The sequence below is a fragment of the Cyprinodon tularosa genome, unplaced genomic scaffold (assembly GCF_016077235.1).
Source record: "Cyprinodon tularosa strain WSP-4 unplaced genomic scaffold, ASM1607723v1 ctg30, whole genome shotgun sequence".
In the NCBI taxonomy this organism is placed as follows: Eukaryota; Metazoa; Chordata; class Actinopteri; order Cyprinodontiformes; family Cyprinodontidae; genus Cyprinodon; species Cyprinodon tularosa.
In genome coordinates this window covers 5,678,107-5,700,647 of record NW_024039008.1, presented here as the reverse complement: position 1 = coordinate 5,700,647, position 22,541 = coordinate 5,678,107, and the positions used below count along the sequence as shown (strand labels likewise).

The 22,541-nt window shown below is 36.7% G+C and overlaps 1 protein-coding gene across 1 annotated transcript; it reads right to left on the bottom strand.

The window, feature by feature from the left end:
- Positions 1–70: 70 nt before the first annotated feature.
- On the bottom strand, positions 71–21,506 carry LOC119787668 (5-hydroxytryptamine receptor 3A-like). The gene is made up of 19 exons (XM_038291649.1): positions 21,392–21,506; positions 20,826–20,989; positions 20,650–20,694; positions 20,458–20,567; positions 18,896–19,065; positions 18,503–18,663; positions 17,772–17,982; positions 15,972–16,262; positions 7,567–7,781; positions 7,065–7,078; positions 6,612–6,667; positions 6,163–6,323; positions 5,908–5,952; positions 5,425–5,531; positions 5,052–5,221; positions 4,684–4,844; positions 3,013–3,223; positions 2,120–2,329; positions 71–586 (listed from the first exon to the last, which is right to left on the bottom strand). Exons 1-19 carry the CDS (start codon positions 21,444–21,446, stop codon positions 264–266), a joined length of 2,880 nt encoding a protein of 959 aa, XP_038147577.1. The 5' UTR covers positions 21,447–21,506; the 3' UTR covers positions 71–263.
- Positions 21,507–22,541: the final 1,035 nt, after the last annotated feature.

The window sequence follows — 22,541 nt, the reverse complement described above, 5'->3', positions numbered from 1 at the left end:
TCCGCTATGTCAGACTCACCAACGGTAAGTGAAAACTGGGGAAAATCATGTTGGACGGCCTTACGAAAACACATCACCAGAATGATTGACAATTAGGAGGACCACTTATTTTGATGATCCACCCGGAAAAAGAACATCCTCCACTATACCTTTAAGCTGAAATATATTTTGATTTATTTTTAAAACTGGCCCCATCTCCCATACACTCTCAGTTCAAAAACAGAACTAACAAATGTTTATGTTTTTATTCCTTTAAACCTAAATCATGCAGTGTGTGTATCATTCCATGTCCAGATCACGATGACGGTGATGAAGCTCGTAACAATGAGGAGGATATAAAAGCAGAACAGCAGACGGTCTATTACTATTCCAATCATTTTCCATTCCTCAGCACTTTTGGATCCCTGGAAATGTTTGTCCACCTGGAGACGGATGGCTGTGAGATCTCTGGTCAGCTTCCTCAGCTCGTCGAGAGTCAGGTCTGGTGTGGCAGCAGGGGGGTTGGAGGCCACCACTGGCAGTGGATCCTTAAAGATACTCTGATCTCCCAAGACAGTTATTGAGTTCTTATCTGTTGTTGGATCTGCTGAAACAAGAAGATTTCTGATCATGAACCCCAAAAAGACAAATTATAAAATATTCTAAGGGCTAATGTTCACAACCATTTTTCACAAGTTAAGAAAATAATTATTTTTTGTAGAGAAAACCAAAAAACCAAAAAAAGAAAAAACTGTATTATGATTTTGAAACCAAAATATTACACTTTTTCATTTGGATTAAAGTGTTCTGCAATTTCTAAAGGGACTATTGTTTTGTGTGGAACATATAACCTGTCAGAGAAAGTCAACTAGAACTAGAACTTCAAATGAATTATAAAGTTAAGTCTTTAATGCTTCAAACAGTCTGACATAACTAATATACATCCACCTCAGACCAAAATTACATGTGCAATATATTATTTGAAAGCTAGAACCATCTAGTTTCTGAATATATAAATTTCATTTGGGTGAGTAGAATACAGAGTAAGCTGCATCGGTTCAAACATGACTCAAAGTTTGTTTTATTTATTCTCGGAAATGATAGGTCTTTTTTAAACAGCAGTAATAAAGACATTCTTGAAAAAAAAGCATGTTTTATTGTATTATATTTGTTCTACATCATGTCAACCACCAATGCAGACAATTTCAGACCTCTAGCTATAATAGATCCAGAGCTGTGGGGTTTGGGGATTTTGGTGTCATCTTGGAGCTGCGTGCAATGGCTCCCCCTGCTGGTGATCATTTTACTAGTGGAATTTTATGCATTCTGAATTATTACCCCTGCTTAAGGTTAGGGTTTTAAGAGGCTTAGTAGTTTTTTTGTTTTGTTTGTTTTTTTACTGTAACTGCTGAGTTTTATTATTACTATTATCCACTATTTAAGAATCACTGACATAAGTGAATACTTAAAATCCATGCATTTTGCCCTTACTCCATCACCTATGATTCATTGAGCATCATTGTTCTCATCATCCAGTAAGAAGTCTAACATGTTTCTTAAAAATGAGTTACCGTCTAATTTTAAACCAGAATCCTTTTCACTGTGCCTTAAATGCAAAAAACATGAAGGCAGCCATTCGCTGATCATGCCCCAACATCCAGATATATTAGGAATCTATTCTCTAGACTAGGAAAATTATTAAAACTAATATTTATCTCGATCCAGTGTCTCTTCTCCTTAGTCTACTTAATAAAAATATCCATGATTAAAACAAGAGTAAGTTGTATAACGTCCTAATTTTCTGTGCTCTTAATAATATTTTGTTACAATTAATTTCTAATATATTTCCTACTATTTTTGGGTGGAAGAATCTTATTTTGGAAGATATCGCTCCCGACTTTCTAACATGCCTCATTCACTCTAAGACTGACGCTTTTGGATGCATATGGAAGCCCTTTCATCCTGACATTTATTAATACTAAGATTTGGACTCTCTAATGATGGAAATATGTATGTCCCCTATCTTATGTTATCTTTTCGTCTCCTCTGGACTAAACGCTTCAGCTTGTGTTCTCTCTTATATTGTTGTAGCTATTGAACAAAAATGAATAAACATATCTATAAAAAATAAGTGATTTACCTTTGTAAGATGGATTGAGGTGGACTGTTACTCTGTTGCTCTTTTTTTTGGGAGGAATACATACGATGATTGCAAGATAACGTAATACCAGCACACTGAGCCAGTGGGGCACGTCACTGTACTGGCTGGAGCTGTGCTGGATGTTTGTGATGAAGACGGTTTCTAGAAGACTGGCCACCATCAGAGCCAGAGTGATGGAGAAAAACACATCTGAAGGGAAAACCAGAGCATCCGACAATAAACTGAGGTGTCAATCAGACTTTATTCAAGGAGTTGAATATATCCTGAGGTAAATACTCTATTTAAATTGAGGATACATTACACTTCTCTCTCTATGGTGGTACTCGTTTCTATTTAAGTCAGAATCTCATTTAGGAAATAATGTTTAGACCACAGCCAGACAAACATGCTGCTCATCTCGTGTACAGGATTCAAATTGTTGACCTGTTATGTTGATTCTAGAGGTGTGTCTTTTTAACGCAGAGTATGACTCAAGTTAGCAAAGTCCCAAACTATTTCCGCTAACTCGGAACTTCCAAATTATATTGAGTATTTCAATTTAATAAACATCTGATGCTTGTTGGTTTCTGTAGAAACATGGATGAGTGATGAATGTGAGCCAACAGTCTTCTCAACATTAAAAAAGGAAGATAAACTATATCTGAATAGAGAAACAGCCTAATGCTCCTCACCTTGAACTAGATTCTTTCTCTGTCTCCTTTTAGTAACCTTTACCCTCTCATTGCAGTTTTCTTATATCACTGCTTGTACTCTACTTATCCAATATCTATGAGTGTGTTTTGCAGCTGTAGCTGAAGTTCAAATTTTAAAGTTACAATTTAGTTGAACCGTCAGAAGAAATGTTGACACATCAAATCAGAGGTTTTACATACTGATCAGAGGTGTTCTTTGTCCTGGTACCGGGAGCAAGTCATTCATAATAAGAAGGAAGACGGTGTAGCCGAGGATCAGGGTCATCTTGAAGGATGATCGGTCTACACTTTCAGGAGGTAGCATGAAGCTGAAGAGATCCACAGCAACAAGGAAGCAGCTGGGTACCAAAAGATTCACCACATATAGGGTTGGTCTGCGCCGGAGGAACAGCTGTAGAAATACACAGAAAGGTTACTAAATCACAGGGAAGCTATACTGTAATAAATTATACCATACTTCACTACACTTTATGACTATAAACTACACAATACTATACCATGCTACAGTAAGCTACACTACACTGCACAACAATACATTATGCTTGACTACACTATACTATACTTTATTAAAGTAAACTATACTATACTATAATATACTTTAGTATATTATAATAAACTATAACATAATATATTAAACTAAACTATACTATATTAAAATATACTATATTATATTATATTAAACTACACTTTATTAAACTATAGTATACTACACTAAAATACACTGCGCTGCACAACACTACATTAAACTATTATAATTACACCACACACCATACCATACATACTATGCCATACTATACTAGACTAGACTAGACTAGACTAGACTAGACTAGACTATACTATACTATACTATACTATACTATACTATACTATACTATACTATACTATACTATACTATACTATACTATACTATACTATACTATACTATACTATACTTTACTAAAATAAAATATACAATACTATTCAATACTATACCATACCATACTATACTATACTATACCATTCTACAATAAACTATAAAATACTATACAATACTATACAACAATATACCATATTACAATAAAATACACAATGCTACACTATACTATACTATACTATACTATACTATACTATACTATACTATACTATACTATACTATACTATACTATACTATACTATACTATACTATACTATACTATACTATACTATACTATACTATACTATACTATACTATACTATACTATACTATATTATGCCTTACTAAACTACACATTTCTTTACTGTAGTGTGCTTAGCCAGGTAGTACTATACTATGCTATAGAATCTTTTATTGATATACCTATCTGTAATTATATATATTTTTTACAATAATAATAATAATAATGAATTTTATTTATCATGCACTTTACATTTGATTTCAAATCTCAAAGTGCTACAAAACAAGTTTAAAAGACCATAACATTAAAAACAGAGTAAAAAGACAGTCATTAAAATCAATACATTAAAAGGCATACGTAGCCTATTAAAAAAAATCTAAAATCAACAATTGTAGGAATTTCTAAAAAGGAAAGTTTTTAGTCCTTTCTTAAAACAATCCACCGTCTGTGGGGCCCTAAGGTGGTCTGGGAGGGCATTCCACAGACGGTGTACAATGCACTTGTACAAGTAAAATATTTGACACAAAGCTCAATCTAAATGCAATTAAACAAAAATGACATTTTAATCAGACGGGTGTCTCTTTTCAATATACATGTTACAAGAAGATGCATGTTATTGCTTAAAACTAATATAACTGCATTTTCAATACGCACACATTTTCATGCAATCACAACCATATTAGCTTATTATGTGAACAAATTCAAAAATGTAACTTACATTAAATATGACCTCAGAGTAAGATACGTTGTCTAATGTAAGGTTATGCTGAGTCATGGTTATTTTGGAAAGCTCCCATTCTCCGTTTGTCTTTAGCACAGCAATGGACTCATTGAAAATCTTTTCTGCTGTCGTGCCTGGAAACAGCTGTATGTCCGTGTCTTTAAAAATGTTTTCACAGGATTAGGGTCAGTCAGTTATCTAACTGATAAAAGTGACTACTTCTGCCACTCTCAACATGTACTGTGAATATATTGTTTTATTAAAAAGAAAAAGGTTTCTTTAAGATATGAATATAATAAAACAAAAAAGACATCACAGTTCAAACATTAGGCTTTTCAAACAGAAATGTTGTATATCAGTCTCACCGAAGTGTAAATATGATCCAAAAGTCAGCGAGCAATTCTGGACATCAAAGGGAAAAGTGTAGATTTCTAACTTGCAGGAGCTGACCACTCTGATAGGCCTATCATCGTAAACATCACCTGTATTGTATAAGTAAACATAAGGAGTCGTAGGAGATTTGTCTTCATTCATGCTGAAATGAGGAATAAAAGAAAGCAACAATTTACCAGTTGGAGATACATTAAAGATTTTTCTTACCATTTAAAAAACATTTATTTCTATTTTTTTCGCCTACACCGCTAAATTATCATTATAAAGGTTATAAATGAATAGATATTTATTGTTATACAAGGACATTTCTCTATAAACCAATCAATAAGAATAGTGTAGACCTACAACTCTGCAATATGCACATCTGGAATCCACAGTTTTTCCCGAGGCACAGATACTTTTTCTGCTCCACATGTCTCCTCATCCCAGCTGAGTCCTGCTATATTCCACTCCTATTTCAAAACAAAACAAAAACAAAAGTAAAACAAAACCTGATCTGCAATGGCACTACAAATCATAGGTCCATTTGCAAGTATTTATTTAAAATAACTTAAACATTTTTATTGAGAACCTCATTTGCCAACATTCTATTAAGAAAAAAAAAAAATCTATAAACACTGATTTGAATATTGTACAGATAAGTTCTTTTCTAAAAAAACACAAACAAAAACTGTAACTATACAGTCATATGTTTACATTACTGTTTTTCATCAGTGTTTTTATCACTGCTGTTAACCCTATCAAGGCTGCACTTTAAAACAATTAAATAGTCTTCTTAACGACATTTCTTTTTGTTTACAATTGTGTATACAGTCTAAGTCTTCTTACCAGGACCTCCCATAAGAAAGTTGATACTGTTTGAGATTTTTCATCCTGGAAAAAAACCAAAAAACATTTTAAATCATGATAAGCTGATTATGAATCAAAAATATGACCACTGATAGATGCCATTTAATCATTGAATCCAAAACAAAACAATCGTTTAGCATCCCAACGTTATTAACACCTCCTCTGCCATCGAAAACCCACCGATTTTCATTATCACCAAAAACATATTCGATGAAAAAAGTTGTTTTGACTCACCACTCCTAAAATCCCGACCACAGTGATGCCGACATTTATCCTGAGCACTTCTGAAAAGTTTTGTTTGGGGGGGATGAGTTTTCTGGGGAACAAGTGTTTATCAAGCTCTGCATACAGGGAGTCTGGGGTTGGACTGGTGCAGTTCAAAACTGCAACACGACCTTTGGAACAGAGACAGAAAACGAAAAGAAGACAAATTTAGAATGAATACAGTTCACTATCAGGTCATCTCCAAGAGAAATGAGCATAAAAGTGGTAAACACCATAAAAACAAAAACAAAATAAGAGCGTGTGGCGTAAACTTTCATAACATTTTGTGAGTTAAAAAAGTAAAAAAATATTCTCCTTACACTGGTTTATTAGTTTAAGATTAATAAGACCACATTAAAAATGGAAATATTACACAAAATGTCTTATAAAAGATATATTTAAAAATGTTTTTCCCTTACCATGAAACAGTGTGAAAAAGATGAGGATTTGTGCCAAATGTTTGATATGAAACATCCTCATAATTTTGTATCAAGTTCCTTCGATTGTGATGGTTGTAATTCTAAAAGGTAGCTCATCGAATGAAGGCACCTCTGCTCTCATCTCACTATTTCATCTCATACTTCCTCCAGCAGCTAATATTGACTTTTGGTAAGGTTAGTCGACTGAGACACTGGTGCATGACTTGAGCTCATTAGGTGCTTTTGTAGTTGCAAGCGGAGATGTTATGGTTGTGTTTGTATAAAGATACTGTTTGGATTTGCAACTGGTTCTTGAATCATTCCTGGGTCCCGTTGCGTGATATGAATCAACCACAAACTAACTCAAGTTGCACACTGCTTCCCTTTAATAAATAAATATACAAACTTGCAAAGTAAATATAAAACATGCAAAGTAGGCACAGTAGGATCTACACGAATACACCATCCTACAGGGATCACATTAATGCGCACATACAAAAAACAAAACAGGATTCTTATAGTGCTGATTTTTTATTTCATATTGCTATAATCAATGTCAATCAACAGCAAATAATAATAAATATGTTAACATGCCATTTATCTTTGACATTGTCAGTATTCCATAATGATGTTATGCATCCCATAAGTTTTGCTAAAATAGAGATTAAAACAAATAAATAAAGAGAGAATAAAGTCAACCATCTGTCAACCTGAATTTTCTGGTAGAAATATTTAAACAGTTGATTATGGAGGGAAAATGTGAACAAGATTTCAACCACAGAAAACTAGTTTAATAGTAATAATTCTTATAACATTAACGTGGCAACTATGAATGCACTGGACATATTCTAACTCAATAGTAAAAAAGAAAACATTTAAAAAACTTTAAGCTCTTCTTTTGCAAGCAAACAGGACAGAAAAATAGCTCAATAATAATATGAACCACATTCAGTTAAGATTGGCTAATCCAGATGCACCACATAGTAATGATGACCATGGCGTAGCAGCTGATCAGGAGCAAGTAGATACGAAAGAGCAGGAAGTCAAGGACGTATCCCACGTGACACCACTGGTCCAGCAGCTCGCTCTCCTTCTGCACAGACAGAAGATGTGCTCGGAGGTCCTTCAGGTACTGACAGATGAGCTGCAGCTCAGGGAGAGAAACTGTATCTAGAACAGAAGAAAGGAGATTCATATGATCCTTTTAATGCGGAAAGTAACATCCTATTAAATATTCACTCTTACATGACTCATAAGAGAAATATTCATTTTCTGTCAATTCCAAATAATTTTTTTTTAATAATTGACGACAGTAAAAGCACAAAAATAACTTTGTTTTTCTAATTACACTAAAATATATCAACATAAATGTGGTTTCTAACTGTACAAAAAGCAAAGACCTGTTCCTTTACTCTCTTTAGCTGATATCTTTAAATTCTTCTAACCTTCTAAAAGGTTTTGCCATCGACCTGAGCAAATTTCTCTTTCTCCTCACTTTCATCTGTGTAAACGGAGTGGTTCCTGCATCTATCCCCTGTTTCGAGTCATCCCATTTAACCCCAATTTATTTTCCAGTGATGTCATGAAGGGAGAAGCAGCTTGATTTTTCTACTCCATGGAAAGAACCTGAAACTACACCATCTTGCAAAATAAAAAAACATATTCTGCTGTTTTTTCAAGAATTACAAATATAAAAGAGGTCTACTATCAGAAAAGAAGTTGATAATAAAAATACATCAACCATAATGAAAGAAGTCTGCCAACATGCTAAAGACATTCCAGTTATGAATGAACATAGAGAAAACATGTACACAGTAGTTACAGAACTTACAAAAAACAGAGAAAAGAGGACACTGAATCTAAAAAAATACTCAAGTTACACCGTCCAGGGTTACAACATCATTAAAAGACATCATTGACTGAATGATAAAACTTGAACAAAAAAATAACGGAAACCAACAAAGAGTGAATGAAACTGAGGACCACCTGCTCTTCAAATGTTGTGTAATTACTAAACTCTCAGCTAAATGTGAGAAACTTGAGTAAAGATTGAGATTCAACAATCTATGCATTTAGAACATCAAAGGTAGAGAGAGAGAGATAGGCAGTACTTCAGCTGAGGGGGGATGAAGGGGGACGGCATCCCCCTTCTTAAAAAAATCTTTAAAATCATCTCTGTTAGGTTTATTCTTTATACATCAAACGATTCAAAGACATTGCATCAACACTGACCTTTCACTCAAAGGGGATAAACATTAGATTATTGGTCCAATTCTTGCCTATTTATCAGTTATCCAAAAAGATGTTACAATCTTTCCATATTTCTTTTTTTCAACGTTTTATTGTCAATACACTGTCAAAGGTAGGGAGAAACGAAATTAATACTGTGAATTTAACCGATCCCCTTGGGGAGCAGTGGGCTGCCATTGTGCGGCGCCCAGGGAGCAGTGTGGGGTTAAGGGTCTTTGCACAGGGACCAGAGTGGCAGTCTGTGGGCGTGGGGCATGAACTCAGAACCTCTGGATTCCAAACTCAATGCCCTTACCACTAGGCCACCCACTGCCTTCCGTGTCCATTAGGGATACAGGCCAATTGCTCTGTTTTACAGACCTCAAACTCCTGAGCAGTAAATTAGCTAAAAGGATCCAGAAAGATAATAAAAAGCTAATTTAACGTGATCAGATGGGGTTTACTCTAGGGTGACCAAACGTCTGTATTTCCCGGGACATATCCGTATTTCACGTCCTGTCCCGGGCGTCCCGGGTTTTTTTAGAAAGTGAGGAAATGTCCTGATTTCACTGCGCACGACGCTCCGTGTGACGTAATCCCTGAGCCGAGTCAGGGCGGGCAGCCCTGTTCTTAATCAGAGGCTCTGTTCGAAAACCTGGCCTGCATCCTCCAAGGACGCGGTCTACCTAGACTGGATCCTTCGAAGTCCTTGAAAATAAGGAGGCCGGAAGAGTTTTGGCTGTAAATTCGAACAGGTCCTCCCTTCGACGGGTTTTACCGCCGTATGCTCTGTTGCCTAGCAACCGTGAAAGTTGACACACAAAGCAGGAAAAGAATGAATACCGAGGTTTTCAAAACTGTTTGTTTATTTATTTATTTTTTTTAAAGTTAAAGTGAACAAAGACTACACTCACAAGAATCCAGAGTGGAATAAAGGTTCCAACCACCGGGAGCAGGAACAAATAAAATCAAATGTAATGATAGAAACCTTAGTCAGTTAAATAACATGCTGCTGTCATTTTACACATCTCTGATGTTGCTCCTATTTTCAAATATCCATTACTGTAAATATGTCCATAGCTGCATATTGGTTATTTATTCTCCAGTTTTATATTGTTAAAACACTTTACAGAATTGTATTTTTTATATTTTAACTATGTTATTCTTATACATTTTTCTAAGGTCCTCATTTGTGTGACCATTTTCAATAATCTTTCTGCTGCTGTAAATTTGCCCATTGTGGGACAATAAAGGGATTTTCCATTCTATTCTATAAAAGGGTTAGAAATATATAAGTAAATCTAAACAATGTATCTACAAAATGTATCTGCAAAATCTCTAATATTCAACAACAAAAAATACTTAGTTAAGCATATTGTGCAAAACAACAATAAAAAAATTAAACTCCTATCAGATTTATAGTCCCCACCCTGCAGATCTATTAGAATCTGTCCTTAAATTACAGCCAAACCCATTTACACAGTAACAGATAAAAACCTTTAGATAAACCAAACATTACCGCCACATATCTGACTCTATAACCATTAAAACAACTATTTTCATTCATTTCAGACGGAACTATTCACAGAGTTGTATTATATTAAACTGAACTTCCAATTTTCACCACTGTTCTGCGCCAAGTAACATTTCCTCTGATCACAGAGCAAGTCACGATGATGAGACATTTGTTCTTTCAATCAAAATACCCCCCCCCCCGCTCCAAGGTGTCCTGGTTTTCCCAAATGAAAATATGGTCACCCTAGTTTACTCCAAATTTGCACGGCGCTAACAACATAAGGACTACCTTATAAATGTCGAAACACAGGCCAAAGGAACCAATAAAGAATCAATGCTGATTAGTTTTCATGTTTGAAAGAGATGTATGTCAGGGAGACTGTCTTACTCTTTGCTCTAAATATTGAAACTTTAGTAGCATCAATTTGAAGGAACAAGGAAATCAAAGTCAATAGGGAAAAAAATTACAGGGAAGACAAACTTTCACTGTTTGCCCATGACATCCTGACACCACGTATTTATACTTCCGTATGTCCCTCCATCCAGCCATCCATCTATCTATCTATCTATCTATCTATCTATCTATCTATCTATCTATCTATCTATCTATCTATCTATCTATCTATCTATCTATCTATCTATCTATCTATCTATCTATCTATCTATCTATCTATCTATCTATCTATCTATCTATCTATCTATCTATCTATCTATCTATCTATCTATCTATCTATCTATCTATCTATCTATCTATCCATCATCCATCCATCCATCCATCCATCCATCCATCCATCCATCCATCCATCCATCCATCCATCCATCCATCCATCCATCCATCCATCCATCCATCCATCCATCCATCCATCCATCCATCTTCCATTTTCTGAGGATTGTCATAACTAAAATGAACATACTTCCTCATACAAATACCTGTATCTATATTTCCCATACTAAATAAATGGCTCATTAAATCTATTTGGTAAAACAATTGCCCAATAATTAAATTAAAATCTCTTATGCTGGTGAAGATTCTCAGTCATCCAGGTCCTAGTCATTCCAAAAAAGTTAAAAAACAACCCCCTTTACCAATCCAGCCCTAATTAGGTCAATGGTCTCATGAATTCATTGGAACAAGGTGACCTCCAGGGTATATTCCTCGCACTAACCCTTTAGTAAAACAAAATAAATGGTCAAAGGGTAAAATGGATAAAAATGGGTGAAGTCCACCATATTGGCATGGTCAAAGATTAAAAAGACATTAAACTTATTAAGCTTTTTATTTAGAGCTATATAAATTAACCATGGCTCTTCCTTTCTTTTTTCCTACTTCTGAGCAACTTGAACAAATATATAATCTCCTGACATATAACCTATACAAATATTTACAACTGAGACACTATTTACACAACATAAGGACTGGGATACTTTACAATAATTAGAGATGAGGATTGGGAGGAGATTATTCTGGATGAAATAAACTATCAAGTACTACAACTTTCAGAGAAATTGATTGGAAAATCAAAGTAAGGGTTCTTTAGGATGCTAAATGCTGGAGGGGGTGTGGACAAACTAGAGACTTTACCCATATATTGATGCGCTTTCTACAGCTATCACCTTATTGGAGAGTGATATAGAGTGAAATCATAGCATGTTTGGGCATCAAAATCTCCTTTGAACAATATTGGGAATATTTTAGATTAAATTCAGAGCCCAGTCTAAGTTTGATCTTTTAAAGATTATTCTTGTTTTTCAAAGAAAATGATCTCAGACTCCTGACTGAAGTCACAACCCCCTACAGTTTCTGTACAATTTCTGAATACAAACAAGCTAAATAATCTGGGCTTTGACACTGCCCAGGACTTTCCTTCTCTTAATTCCCAGAACATTTTTGCTGGGTTCACTGGTTTATTTTAGATTGCTTTCTTATTGCAGAGTCTATTTTTAGGGTAGGATGAGGGAACAGATGGTCCACCCCCCTTCTCATTGGAGTTGTTTTCCTGAAATTTATGTGGTTTAGGTTGGACTGTTTCATCTGTACCATTAAGACCAGTTTGTATAAAATCAAGCTTTAGAAGTAAACAATGGAAGCAATGAGGAAGCTAACATAAGGAGTCGGCATAAGCGTCGTTAGACCTATTTAAGGGTGGCTTCAGTCATCCTTTCTTTGGCATTAGCCACCCTATAATTATTTTGCGATTTAAAAAAAATATATTTTTTTTTCTGTATTTATTTTTTCCTGATATTTTCCCAAAACAAGTGCAGTAAAGCACCGAATAAAAGCCATAAAGAAGACAAGTTAATCTGAACAATCATAGGCGTAACTTCCTTAAGGACTGGTGTGGACATGTACCCACCAATCTTGACCGGTAGGGGGACAGTCCCCACCAATATTTCGTACACGTATTTTGCTTTCGGTGCTGTGTATATCTGATTAAAACCCCATTCATGCCGCTCCTCAGAAAGAAAATAAAAAAAGTTCTTCCCGCTGCTTACCGTCCACAAACCCCGACAAAAAACTCAGAAAAAAGAATCTGTTGCCTCTCGCTTTCTCCCATCACCCCCTCCACCCTCTCCCAATAACACCTGTCGCTTCCCTCCAAAAATGCTAACCCATTCAGGGACAGAAGTGGACTCAGACTTGCAGGTGAGAGGGACTTGTGGAAATATTAAGACCTAATTTTAGTCAGGAGAGACTTAAAGTAGTAAAAGAATAGAGAATAGTGTAAAAATAAGTTAATACCGTATTTAAAATATAACTGAACCGTTGGAAAAAAAACTCAAACCACTCTTTTCCGGCCCTGTTATGTCAGCTACACTAGAGTCCTGCAACGGGTCGGGTACCCGCGAAAAATACATTAAAAAAATAAACGGGTCGGGCGGATATTTTTTTAGTGCGGGCGGGTAGTTGGTGATTTTTTTTTATGCGTGTGTGTTGTTATGGACATCAGAAATGTAATAATAATCAGGCACTGGGTGCAGCGCAGCGTACAATAGCCTATGATGGGTTAACGGGTCGGGTTGCGGGTTAAATATCAACGGGTCGGGTCGGGTTCGAATTTGAATTGAAGATATCCGCGGGTGACGGGTGCGGGTTGGTAAAACTCGACCCATGCAGGTCTCTAAGCTACACTACATTCAGTATCGTTGCCATAGAAACAGACAACAGCGCCAATATATCAGAATTATACTAAAACACACGCAAATAAATTCCCACATAAAAAGCAGGACTTTCAGTCCATTACAGTTTTCTGTTCTTAGAGGGTTGTTTATTTTGCGTTTATTAAGTGATGGCTGTGGTATATTAGCTTTCACTGCTATAAGCTTTCGCAGCAGTGATTGATTAATTTAAACACCTGCTCTACTGATGGTCTATCGGAGTTGGTGTTTAGGTTGAACATAAAGAACACTTTTTATTTGAAGCTTCTTGTAGCTACTGTTTTAATCCCGGCTTTACTTAAAACTTTTTCCTGACTTTGATAGTGTTGCCCTTCAGTAGCAAGCACTGCGCCCCTTTTTCTTTTATATGTACACGTACATTTAAGATTTAGCGTGTTAAGTTGACAACTCATGAGCAAGCTGCTTTTTGCAATCTAGCAGGAAGGTAAGGATAGGATCTTGCAGGTGTGACGTCACTCTGCAGGGGGTCCAAAGATAAAAGATTTAAACAATTTTGGCATTGGAATTTCAGATTTAAGGGAGTTAGAAAGTTCACTTAGTAAAAGTGCAAATTATAAATCTGATTACCGATTACTTTTAAGCTGGTTGAACATACTGTGACAGACTGGTGACCTGTCCAGGGTGATCCCACCTCTCACCCAGAACGTGGCTGGAGATATGCACCAGAACCTCCTGATCCCACTGAGGGATAAGGTTAAAGAAAATGGATGGTTGAACATAGTCCGCTCTCCAAGATTCTATCAAATGAGTATTGATACCCTGCTGGTGGATGTTCTTGACAGAAAGACGGAGTTGCTTAATCATATTCTGCTTAAGGCCCCATAAGATCTTGTCCGAGTCCTGGTTTAAAAGTAAATTAATTTTAAAAAGTGACCCAAAATTGACTGTCAATAAATGTTCTACAAAATTGATATATTTATTTGATTTCTTTGATTTGTACTGTCTGTTTAGATTTATGTGATATTTTTTGCACAAAATATATAAGTGAATATTGTAACAGTTATGTTTTCAACTGTAAGCATTAAATTTATAAATGTTATTCTCATTTTTTTGGCTTTATCCTTTCCAACAAAAAAAAAAAAGGCGTCGCGCAGCTAGCTCCCTTTCCTTATGAGCCGTCCCCACCAACTTTCAACACAAAGTTACACCCTTGTCTTAGACAACGCCTTAGCAGGTGCACTGAAAAAATTCCGGCGCGCGCGCTAGGCGCGCGCAATATCTTCTAGGGGCTGAGCCACCCTTTTCTCTTAAACCTAGAGACGCCCCTGGGAGTCGGTGTTGACAGTTGACAGTATTTCCTGTTTCTACTTCACCTCTGAAAGGTCAGAATTGCAAAAAGATTCAGATGAGAGAGGATGTCTTGTTAACTCCGCCCACAATGTCTACCATCAACATCCTGTGTTAAATGGGGAAAAGTTCCTGTGTTTTGCAGACCTCATTCATTCATATGCCTCATCCAGATGCTCTGCTAAACTGATGTCTGCAAACAGTTTTGAGGAAAATTCTTGATCCTAACACTTACCTGGTTTAAGGGACATACTATCAATAAACTTTCTCTAATGCTACATTCACACTGTATGTGCTGTGGGCAGAAGAAGTAGCAATTTTAAGTGCAAAGTCAATGGTTAAATCAAATCAAAGTGCATCAAAAGGTCCTGCAGCGTGTTTCGAGCAGCAGGACCAGCGCACCTTGATGCATCTGAGCAGCTGAAGCAGCGCCTCATAAATGTGATTCACAGGCAGCAGCTGCTGGAGTTGGAAAATTAAACTTTTGCTGCTTGACGCGCCACATCAACCAGACAGACACAGCACTGCTGATGCACATTGCTATGATCGCTCCTCTGAGACCGTTTATTAACGCCTAAATTAAATTAAAATGTAGAAACCTTTCAGCAAAATATGCTCGCTGTAATAATAATGGTGCTTTCAGTTTGTGTTACGTATGTGAAATGTTAACATCTACTTCCAGCCGCCACGAACATTAGGGGAAAATACCCCCAAGATGTGAAAGGGCCTGAGGCAGCTGCTGTTGGGAATTACTAGTGACGGCACGAATTACACTGCAGCAAAATAATATTTTAAGGATCGTAATCTTGATGAACTGACTGCACAGAGGATTTTTGAGGTGGACTTTTCTTAAAAATATATTAAAACTACATTTTAGCTGCTGGTGACAGCAAAGCCGCTCTTTGCCACTGAAAACAGGAGCAGCAGAAGCATTAGATGCATCTGGACACACTTTATTGGACACTTCAGGGGATCAAAGATGTTCTTAACGCACGCCTGACCTTAATGTTGTACAAGCATTAAAGATTAAGCAGAAGGAGCTGTTTTTGCTGCTGAAGTTGCACATAGTGTGAATATAGCATAATGGGGCCAAAGGGACAGCTTCCATGAAAAAATATGACAGAGGTAGATATAAATTCCATGACTGATTACCTGCATTGGTGGCTGTATGCCTGTCGGCAGCTTGGTTGACCGGCTGGATCACCCAAGCTTCTGTGCCACAGCTTGAGCTTCCAGGTTTATCCTCCTGTGCTTTATGACTTGGACGAACATCGTCGGGCCAGCGGTAGCAGATCAGGTTGGCTATATGCTTAAGGACAACAACTCTAACCCAGTTTGGAACTTCCTGGTACTTCATGGAGCTGTGATGGAGGACATTGGTAATGATGACTGTCTCCAGGAGGCTGATGACCATGAGAGCCAGACACACAGAGAAATAGATACCTGATGGAGAACAACAAGTAACATGTTAATATAATACATTTTATTGCAGTTAATTTTTTTTTTGGTAAAGAACTTATTTCTCAACATTGTGTTCTGACCAGAGCATGTGAACGGAGCTGAGCGTCACACAATTCCCGCTCCCCGCTCAGGAGGATGTTTGCTTATTTGGTTCGCCGCTCAAAGTTTCGCCTGGACGCTCAAAATCCGCTCAGTGCACACTCTGGCGAAATCGCTCCTTGCTCGCTTAAATTTTAAGGAGAAGGTATTTTCTGACATTTTTCCTTGAAATAATTATGCAAGGGCCCTGGGACACACTGCGTTTAATTTAATGATGTGACCGATACATGTGTATTGTCATATTTAACTGGCTGTTAAATTATCGCACTGTTTCCTAGCTGTGAATGTAACACCTTGTTCCTTTCATGTTGTACCGCTATTCCTATTTAATTATCAATTTATTTTACTAGGCTACATTAAAAAAGCTCACTTCGCATTCCATTGCAAATGAGATAATAGCGTCTAATGCATGTATGTGATCCATTTTCAAGATCAGGCTTTTACTTTATGTAAACCCACTCTGTATTGTAATGTATAGTTAGTGTATGTTTTGATATTCTATTCCACTTTTTATCACACTTAACAAATAACAAATAAATGTTATTTTAAAAATTCTATAATCCAACTTTTTAAATTGAAGTTGTGAGCCTATTGGTGTTAGGAATCCAGTTTGTGTGGGTTGTGTTTTTGTGTTTTTCTCTCCCTCCACCACCAGGTGGAGCCCTGTTCTCGTTGGTCCTCCCACACACTTGCGGCTGGTTGGCTCATTACTGAGGACTATTTGAGCGGTGGACTGTCACTACCATGGCGCCAGAGTGTTTTCCAGTTTCGGGTACTCTAGCCAAGCTGAGTTTAGCTGAGTCTAACCAAGTCTTTGTTTTTTCACTGAGCCTAACCTTGTTTTCGGCAGGAAGCCTTCCTGCAAGCTGGATGTTTGGCCTTCTTCCCCTGGAAGGATTGTTTGAGTCTCACATTGAGCAGGGGATTATCCTCCACAATTTCCGTTCAAGTCCTCCTGGATTTCCAAGTGACAGTCCGTTCAATAGCTCCTCAGGATCCAACCAAGTCTAAACCTGTCCGCCCTCCAATGAGTCTCTACCTCTGGATAAACCCACACTTACTGGATTCTGGGAGGAAAGTCTTCTCCACTAACGTGAGTCTCGTTTTCTCTGTCTCTCCTGCCATTGCTCAAAGTTCCCACAGATCCTGAACTAACCGGTGATACTTCCCTTCCCTCTTCCAGTTCCAGTTCACTAGCACACTGAGTTTCCTGAATCCAACCCCCGCTGACTTTATCAATAAACCTGTTTAAACTTTTACCCTGGTTCTCTGGGTGGTTTACTGCATGTGGGTCAGATCTCTTAAGACAATCATGACAATTGGAGCCATATTTCCACCATATTTCCTCTGCTCCGCTCACATGCTCTGGTCCTCATAGAGATGATGTCTGACCTATGATGGGAGTCCCATTGGCTGTGCTGGGCAGCAGATCATTCATGATGAGCAGGAAAACAGTGTAACCCAGGATCAGGGTCATTTTGAAGGAGGCTCGGTCCACACTATGGGGGGGCAGGTAGAATGACAGGATGTCTATGAGCATGAGGAAGGAGCTCGGGATCAGGAGATTAACCACATAGAGCACTGGACGCCGCTTTATGACCACCTAGTGAACAATAGAAAATGATTCAGGTTAAAACATGCTACTGGATTTATTTATTCATGTCTCTACCCTTTAGTTTTGGTTTCACCTTACTGTTTTTTTTTTTACTCTCAAATTTATGGCCTGTGTCTTTTAGCATGTTTCTTTCAAGCTAATGCTGGAGAAATATTTATTAAAATTTCCCTAATTCGACTAGACTGGAACCGACCACTGGCTGCTAGATATTTTCTCCTATCCCTGACATTCAGCAACATTATTTGTACTTTCAATTTACTTTACTTTATTTTTGTTACATTACAACCCCGACAGTTCATCGATTTGATTGAAGTTTCATTAAAATTATAGCTTTAATACAAAAATCTGACAAAAGTGGCAAGTCTTTCCATTAACAGTTAAGCAGAGAAAAGTTCAGCTAACATATATAAAAAATTCAAATTCTAATAGATCAACCCTAAAGTTGCCCCATTATCTTTTGTTTCTACATTTAAAGCCTTTAAACTCAGTAAAAATTTGTTTCTCAAACCCAAAAGGTGATGATGTCCCACTCGTCAATCCCAAACCGCAGAATGGACGTCTCCCCCAATAAGTCCACCAGCTCCCACTCTCCACTGGCTTCCAGGTATTGCTTTGAGTTTTCTGACATCTCACTGAAAGTCAGAGCTGGACTGAGTCTCACATCACGTACTGTGAACAAGAAGAGTGCGACGAAAAGTGCTTCAAAGTACCAGAAGTTTATACACAAGTTTATACAAGACAAACTTTATTTGCTGAAACCTTTAATCACTAGGTTTGTTCATTTTCTTTTCTGTTTAATTTTTCATTGTTATTATTCAATGCTGAGCTCTTATCTGAGTGAGCAGACAGCTTAGCTGTTAATCTGTGAGAAAGCTAAAATAGCAACAAATGCGTTTCTTACTTGTATGCATGTAAGAGCCAAATGTAAATGTGCAGTTCTGCACATCGAAAGGAAAACTGAAAATCTCCAGGTTGCAGGCTGAGACAAGCCGCAGCATCCTGTCCCAGCGAATGTGTCCTGTGTGGTTCACGTAGACATAAGGACACGCTTGGGAGACATCATCGTCCACACTTGGGCAGGAAAGAGATGAAACAATTACGACTAAAAGTGTTTAGTATATTAAAGGATCACTGAAGCATGTTTACATTGAGAATTAGCAGACATATTTCCCAGGACACATATTTACGCATAGTCCCTGCATGTCTACTTGCTGGTGTTTTTTTTGTCTGATCTTGACATCTTTACAAAGAAGTGCATTAATCCTTTAAAGCCTGGAAAAGTTCTCATAAAACATAAGCTGAAATAATCCTCAGAACAGTGATGAGTCTGTAGCACTCTGACGATTTCTTATTTGTTTTTAAAAGACTGTTAGAGTTTCAAATTGTAAACAGGTTTGAATAATTCAGATTTGCCTTTAGGGTTTTAATTGGTCCATGCTCTAACAGTTGCTCTAATATGAAGTGTAATTTACTGTTTTCCATGCCCTTCATTGGGAATATTTTTTTCTTCCAGTTGATGCAAGGAAGAAAAAAAGAGATTTGCATGTTCAGCATCTGCTTCACTGATAATGCCACCTATGAAATAAATTATTTTAGCCTGCTAGTGATGGAAGCACATCAGTAACCTACTAATATAGATTTGTTACATTCGGCAGAAAATAAAATGAACAGAATTTCAGTAAAGAGAAAGGGAAAGGGAACACTGATTTAGTAGTTTAAGAGGGACCCTCATACTGAGACTGGTTCTGGTTTATTTCTGTTGAAATACTGTCTTTACTCTCCGACATTATTAATTGCTTTTGTAAATTGTAAATTATTATAATTAGACTGAATTCTATAATGTGATATTTGATGTGATTGTAAACATAAGATTGCCTTGTATTGGTATAAACTGGAAAGATCTAAACTGTCAAATTTTATTCTAGATAACTCAATATGAACTGGACCTGTCTCATATTGCTTGTTTTTCCTATTTGTTCTTAATGAAGCCAAACTGAACCAGAATCAGAATAATTTTAGCCTTATTTTATGGGTGACATGTTGCACCCTTTCTCCACTCTAACAACTCTGTAAGTTGATGCTGTCCCAATAAACACACTCAAATGTGCATTAAACCAGCAAATGTTTGTTACACTTAAAGCAGGGAATTCAAGAGCACTTTATGATCAAGGTAAAACTGACAAATTGAAGGGGAAAAAATGCTTAATAAATGAAAAAATATTTTATATCAATTCAGAAAAGAGCATAATCTGTTAAATTATAATTGTCTGCAGAGCTATGGTAATGTTGCTACATGCTACAACGATCTAATTCGATGGATGGATGGAAATGTCACAAAGAATTGTCAGCATTCTTATTAGGGAAAGGTACTATTTAATTTAGTTTCCATCTAAATAGAGAAGTCCCATACATATTTATAAAATGGCAGATGATTCATTAACCATAGAAAAATAGATAACTCACAACTCGTAAACAATGATGTCTGGAGACCACAGCTCCTTTACAGGGAGAGAAATCCTAGTGACACCATCGCATTTCTCCGGCTCCCAAACCAGATACTCATTGTGCCAGAACTGCAGCCATGAACACAAAACGTAGCACAGATAAACTTCCCTATCTGTGTAAACTGGAATATCTTTGCCTCATGAAACTCACCAGTCTGAGCCACAGAAATGTAGTCAGTATCTGAGCTTTTTCATTCTGAAATGCAGAAAATAACAATGGTATACAATACATGAATAACATAACATAAATGATCAAGGTAGCACACATTAGAATATGGATTAGGATAGTCATGGCATGCATACATTTATTTAGAAGTAGAAACTCACCACTCCGAGGATGGCATAAAGGGTGAAGGAGATGTTGGCAATGGTGGGGTTACTGAGGTTTACAGCTGGCCTGAAGGGTTGCAGGTCAAACACGGCTTTCACAGATTGATGTGTCGGACCGCTCTGGCCCTCCTTACAAACCAGTTTCCCATGGCATGTGGACGCTTTCAAAGAACAGTTAAAAGTTTCTATAATATGTGCATACTATAAAAACTTTGAATCGTATATTTTTTAGAGCTATAGTGAAAGACTATAAACTCAGGCAGAGTTATCTGAATTACAATCAAGCTTTGAACATATACAATTTTACTTGATATATATAACAAGGCAACTGATCCTTTTACCTAAAGGCAGATATAGATAAATAAAATTCCCCTATAGTGACAATAGTGACTTTTTCCTCTAATCATCAGAAAATGTTCAGATTTGAAATGTAACATCATATTTTGAACTGAAAATAAAGAAACAATTCAGCAAAAACACAATGGACCCCTTTACAATTAGTTTAATACCACTGGATAGAAAAAAAAACTTCAGGCAACAAATGTGAAAGAAGGTTTGATTACCTGCCAGTAAGAGCAACCCTAAGATGAAGCTGAGCCCCTGCTGAAACCAAGTCATGCTGTGCTGCAAGACGCATGGAATATTCTGCACAATCACTGGTTTAATGTTGTCCACTGAAAAGGCTCCTTGTTTTTTTACTTAGAGCTACATCACTGCAGATAATAAATCTTCTGTGACTGACTAACAATATAGTCACATGTACAATGTGAGGGTTAATTCACAACCACATATAAATGGAAAACCCCATGATGGACCAACAACATAACAAAGAGAAAAATAAATTGTTATTTCACACTCCCAATGAGCGCTCATCCATTTTGTTTTTTAGCACCTCCACCTGCAGGTGGTTGCATCCTGTTCCAATGCTTAATAAATTATTTGTGTGTATCTGTAATTTCATATTGACTTTAAAAAATAACCTGGATCCTCATTGTTTAATTTTTATGATAATGTCTGTTCTCGTGATCATCAAAAGCTCTAATATGAAGGAGTTAAGAAGGAATAACATGCTGCAGACTTTTGCATGCAGATGCTTCGATCTAAACCATGCCATTGTAGCTCTGGCCATAATGATGATATGATATAATGATAATGATGTTTAGGGCATGAGGCTCTGCCCCAACATCAAGTATTTTGCAACCTAGAACAGGGTTACCTTTTATGGATTCTGAATGCCAGGCTCTGAGGAGACCTTAGCATCCCACAGCATCATACCACCACCACTAAGGGGATTCTATGCAAGTATTAACTCAAATTAACTTTTTTCAGATGTAACTGCTTACATAATCTCTTTCACCAGTATGATCTATTACTGTGTTGACTTATTTTAGATTACATTAAAATTTGTGTATTAAATAAAACAATACATTTCTTTAGTGATGAAAGAGCACTGTGTAAGGGTTTTAACTATATCCTTTATGTAATTAATATTTTAGACTTAGTGATCTTTTTGTCTAGAGCCGTGACATTACACTGGATTTTTGCACAGGATGGACCGAAGGTTCAGGATAAATTTAAAAAAATTCTCTATCATGTGGCATTCTTTACGGTTGAAGTTGTTGAACCTTTTCTTTTTCTGCACATCTGCTCTCTATTTAGGAAATGCATAGGTTTAAACTAAGTTAAAGCTAAAAGGTTTGTGGGTTCCTAGCT

What these genes read in the sequence shown, in the direction of transcription:
- LOC119787668 (XM_038291649.1), bottom strand. Translation starts at nt 21,446, where the DNA reads ATGACTTGGTTTCAGCAGGGGCTCAGCTTCATCTTAGGGTTGCTCTTA. An exon ending in GGGACATCATCACCTTTTGG is followed by an intron (nt 17,983 to 18,502) that starts GTTTGAGAAACA and finishes ATTGTTCACTAG; the next exon opens with GTGGTCATAAAGCGGCGTCC. An exon ending in CTTTCTTATGGGAGGTCCTG is followed by an intron (nt 5,532 to 5,907) that starts GTAAGAAGACTT and finishes GTTTTGAAATAG; the next exon opens with GAGTGGAATATAGCAGGACT.